The 4,855-nt window shown below is 49.3% G+C and overlaps 1 protein-coding gene across 1 annotated transcript; it reads left to right on the forward strand.

Annotated features, from left to right (window-relative positions):
• The first annotated feature begins 819 nt into the window (after positions 1–819).
• On the forward strand, positions 820–1,578 carry CLDN23 (claudin 23). The gene has a single exon (XM_044418859.1). The coding sequence runs from the start codon at positions 820–822 to the stop codon at positions 1,576–1,578; it is 759 nt and encodes a 252-aa protein (XP_044274794.1).
• Positions 1,579–4,855: the final 3,277 nt, after the last annotated feature.

The raw sequence follows: 4,855 nt of genomic DNA on the forward strand, positions 1-4,855 counted from the left end.
CTTTTAATTGGACACTCGGAGAAGGGAAAGCAAGAGACGGCACAGGTGCGGCTGCAGCTAGAGTGCTAAAGCAGGCAGGTAAGTGCTGACTCTTTTGATCTCTTTATTCAACTCGGGCCGGCGCCAGGATCCTGGGGACCCTCCAGTAAGCCCCCCTTAAACTTGAAAGAGGTAAGCCAGAGAAACTGGGCACCCTTGGATGGGCTGGCAGAAGGCAGTCGATGGAAATTTTTACTCTCTACCCTCAGGAGCTGGACCTGATCAGAGGAATGAAAGTGTGTTCCCTTAGTGTCCGGAAAGACGAGCAGGAATTAGAAGGCTTGAAGTAGAAGCTCTTTCAGGCTTACATTAGACCTCAAGAATGAAATGGGCTTTAAATATGAGAGAAGAGGAAGAAAATGTTCATTAGGACTTCTCCTGCCTCTTTTAACACCCATGAGTCTCTGTTAGTGTGTGCAGCTTCTCAGGCTGTCTTCCTAGATATTCCTGGGCTTCTTGGAAATTTTGCCAGTTCCTTAACCAAGATGAAGAGGATGGGCTTCCCAAAATACAGCTTCTCTACCTTTGCTTACTTTCCCCTTTGTTCCACAGCTTAGTGCACCCTCAGGGGATGTGACTTATGCAGAACATGCTTGTCTCTGACCCCACAAGAGCAGTATCTTCTTAATAAAACCCCAGAAGGGAGGGATTTTCTCCAGTTCTAGTGGATAGATCAAGGCAGTGGATCTACCCTAGTGGATAGATCAAGGCAGAAAGAGTTCAAGGCCAGATGGTGAGAGCCGCTTTTCCTCGTGTGTCTACATAGCCTGGCCCAGCAGCATGAGGACCCCAACAGTTATGATTGTGGGAATTGTGCTTGGCCCCTGCGGCCTCGTCCTCAACCTGACCAGCACCCTGGCTCCCAGCTGGAGGACCTTAAGCAACATCCCTCACCAGCCATTTGACCTGGTTCAACACCAGGGCATCTGGGACATCTGCAACAAGTTCCAAAGCACCAGCACGGACAAATGCAACATCCAAAACACTCTCGGATACTTTCTCCAGCTGCCTGTCAAGGCAGCCAAAGTGCTCATGCCTTCCTCGTTGGCAGTCACCCTTATCGGGCTCGTGGTGTCCTCGCTGGGGGTGCGCTGCTGGCAGGACATCCCCAATGACCTACTGGCAGGACTTGGTGGCCTGCTGCTCTTTGTTTCCGGCATACTGAGCCTCATTGCGGTCTCCTGGTACAACTACGAACTCTATAATCTTCCTTTCCCCGCCGACAGTACCCTGCAGGTGAGTTACTGCCTCGTACTAGGCTACCTAGGCAGCTGCCTGGAAATTATTGGGGGCATCTCTCTCACATTTAGCTTTGCTCGGTACTGCAATAAAAACAGACGCAGGAAAGCTGCCACAGATCCGCCCAGGCATCACCCGGGCCCGGCAACCGCTGCAGCCTTCGCTCCCTCTATTGACAGCCGAGAACTCTACATGCACGGCCAGAACCCTGTACCCAGGTCCTACAGCAATTCCTTGGACGTTCTGGAGGATGAGTGGAGCATCAACAGGAGCAGGCTGCCCTGCGACTCAGATTTATAGCCTCTGGCTGCTGTTCCCAAGCAGGACCGAAGAAATGAGCAGGAAGAGCTCTGCAAGGACTACGATGTTCCTGTCCATCTACAAATCACCTTCGACTCCCAGCGTCTTTTCCTACCTCTCTGCAAAGCCACGCAATGGTTGCGGCAGCGTGCATCACTAGAATGCGTGACCTGGGTGCTTCATATGTTTCTTCCATGAAGTGTTAGGCTACTTCAGCTACATTTTAAATTACTATCACGTATAGGAGAAAGAGGAAATGTGAGCCATCCTCTAAACCAGGCTTGCAGGGAAGAGGTGCAGGGGCTCAGAGTATATCCAAGTGAACTGTTGTATCTACTTGTAACAGGTACCAAAATACAGAGATTGTAATATAGATTTAAAGGGCAAATTTATTAAATAAATGCAGGCTGGGCTCCACACACTTCTCTGGGCATAAGTCCCATTTATTTCATTTTTATGCCACCCAATGAGAATGCTAAGAATTCCTGCACAGGGTGGCAGTGCCAAATACCAAGAATTGCTTCTGCACTGAAGAGGTTTTCACACTGTGAAGTCATTGCTTATCTGCAACCAGCAGCTGAAACGGAGGTTCCACACAGCTTTTAACATATTGCTAGAACCCCCCTATAAGATGCTACATTGCATTGATATCCTGCCTTTTCTTCTCCTGTGAGGAAGAGCACAGCTCCGTTTTATCCTCACTATAACCACCCTGTGAGACAGGTTGGGCTGAGAGTCAGTGTGGGGGCACATGTGCTGGCCCAGCTCCAATGCCCCCCCCCCCCGATCAGTTTCATCCTGGGCCTATGTCATTGAACGCAGTAGGCATGGATGGGGAGCCTCTCTGTATTACTCTGAAGGTGTGTATGACTCCAGTCATGCAGGGCTTCCGAGTGCACGGAGGACCTCATGGCCCCGTTCCTCTTCATCGTGCAGGGGTGGATCAAAAGCTCATTGAGATGCGGCCACCACATGTGGCTTCTCTCCTCCTGTGTGTGTTGTAAAGGATTTGCTGTTTTGTTTGACACTTCCAAATGGATCTGAAAGATTCAGCAACATTATATCTGCATGGACGAGATTCTTCTGCAGTATTACGCACAAGTCAGGTGTGGTCAGCAGACGTCTCTTCCAGGGTTAGGCTCACTCTTTACAGTTCTGTCCATTTAATTGCTTTCTGTCTAGTGTATCTTGGGTAGAGATGTGAAGATCCACCTGGAATCTGGGTTCCTGTGCTTGGCTCTGACCCAGGAAGTGAGCCAAGCTGAGCTCAAAGCTGCAAATGCTCATGCATACTAGTGGATTGTTCTTCCACTAAGTCTTCAATCCAATGTGCCAAGCACTGTGTGTGTTACCTATGGGCAGTGCTAGGTATGTCTGCACAGGCCCCACCACTGCCTGCAGCAAACAGGTATAAAGCCCATCTAACACACCAAAGCCTGAAGCAGAACTCTGAGCTAATATGCTATAATATGCAAGAATTGGACTTCCTCCTTGCTGGACGCCCAGGCACATGCTCCATGCAGGGTGGACTTAGGGCAGAGAGAAAGCAGGCTGGAATCCAGGGAGCCCAGGTGAGGAGAGCAAATTCCACAGATTCTCTCCTTCCAAGCCAGATTCTTCACACATTGCTAATCTCAGAGATTAGGAATGAATTGCCCTTTAGTCAGTTTATCCTCCTTAGGGTAGGGTGTTTTAATTACTGTTTGCATTTCATGTTCTCTCTTTTGAATAAAGAAGAAGTCAATTAAAGGGCAAATCTTCACTAATGTTCCCCCTGCAGTGAGAAGGCAGCACATGAGCCACAAAAACCATGTTGGCCTAAGGCTGATGATGGAGGTTGTGTCTGAAGGGCATCACTTTGAGGAAGGTTGCACTAAGCTATCAGGGGTACTTCCTGTCTCTAGCAACAGCTCAAAATAGGGAAGAGAAAACATGTTGCCTGCATCATAGTTTCCCCCTTTGCGTTGTGATTTTAGCAATTCAGGCAGTTCTGGGAATATTTTTTTCTGTTTAGTAGAAATGCACCGTACACACAACAAACTCGCCATTTCAAAGTGGTACAGGAACTGCTGGACTCCAGTATTACTGAAGGAGGAGCAGGCCCCATAAGAAGAGTGCCAGTTGTACCCCTTTCTCCATGGATACCATGCTATCATGTGAAGTGTTGATATTGGACCGGTTTATACGAGACTTGCATTGTATAATAGCACACCTACAAGGAAGTGTTGGTGCCCTGCTGTGTTGCAAAGCATTTTAAAGAGAGCCATTGCCCCTTGAGGGAGCTTAGCAGTAAAGTCCCAACAATCATGTGTGGCTGGTCTCCAGCCTCCTTTAGGCTAGCATGCTTTCACCCAGCAAAGGCAACGTAAGTTTTACCTTTGAAGCCCCAAATCAGTGAAAGGGCACAATCCAGACATTATACACTTGGAAGTCCCATTAATTTGATTGCAGGGGAGATTTAAGTGTATTTAACTCTTCCATCAACATGAAGAGCTATAATCGTGTGACAGGCCTAATATGGACCTCAAAGGCCAAATGCTGCAGGGCATAGTTGTAGCACAGGGAGTCAAGGGTGGCATAAGGGGGAAACTAGCCCTTTTGCACGTAGGAACCAGGTGGCTTGGCCTCACTGGCATGCTCTAAGGTCCCGCAGCACCAAATCGGCCCCTTGGCTGCATCTTGACAGGACGTCGCACTAAAATGGGGGTCGAGCATGACTACCCTCAGAGCAGAATGGCACACCCTTGCCACAGGGCCTGGACTCTTCCAATGCAGCATGACTGGTCATGTGATTTTTATGCATGGTGTGGGAAGAGTGGGGTCCCAGAATACTAGCAGCCGATGTAGCCTGAGGATTGTCACGTCTGGCTCACATGTGCCCCACAGGACATACTCACAGACCTGCAATCCTCCTGCAGTTGCTCTCTGTGCTCCAGCGGTTTGAACCTCCCTCCGTTTTGCAATGGCTTGTTTGCTTACGGAGGTGTTCTCCACCCCCGATGGTCATGTGGGTGAGGACAGGCGGTGCATGTCGGTGGGAGGGGCCTCGCAATCCAAGCATTGCACTGGGACGAGACACTGGGAGGTTTGCGGTACAGAATTTATTGTCTTGCTTTACAACTCTGTGCTCGAGCTTGTTGTCAGAGGAGTTGACAGTTCCTGTGGAGCAGCAAAGTCAAGATTTAGACCTCTGAAGCCTTGCATTTCAGGACACGCAGCCAGCATTTAGGATGGTGCTGGGGAGAAACAGCCCTTGTCCCAAGAACACAGAAAGGTG

Source organism: Varanus komodoensis, unplaced genomic scaffold (genome assembly GCF_004798865.1).
Source record: "Varanus komodoensis strain SLA01 unplaced genomic scaffold, ASM479886v1 scaffold94, whole genome shotgun sequence".
Classification (NCBI taxonomy): Eukaryota; Metazoa; Chordata; class Lepidosauria; order Squamata; family Varanidae; genus Varanus; species Varanus komodoensis.

Coding starts and splice junctions, on each gene's coding strand:
- CLDN23 (XM_044418859.1), top strand. CDS start 820: ATGAGGACCCCAACAGTTATGATTGTGGGAATTGTGCTTGGCCCCTGC.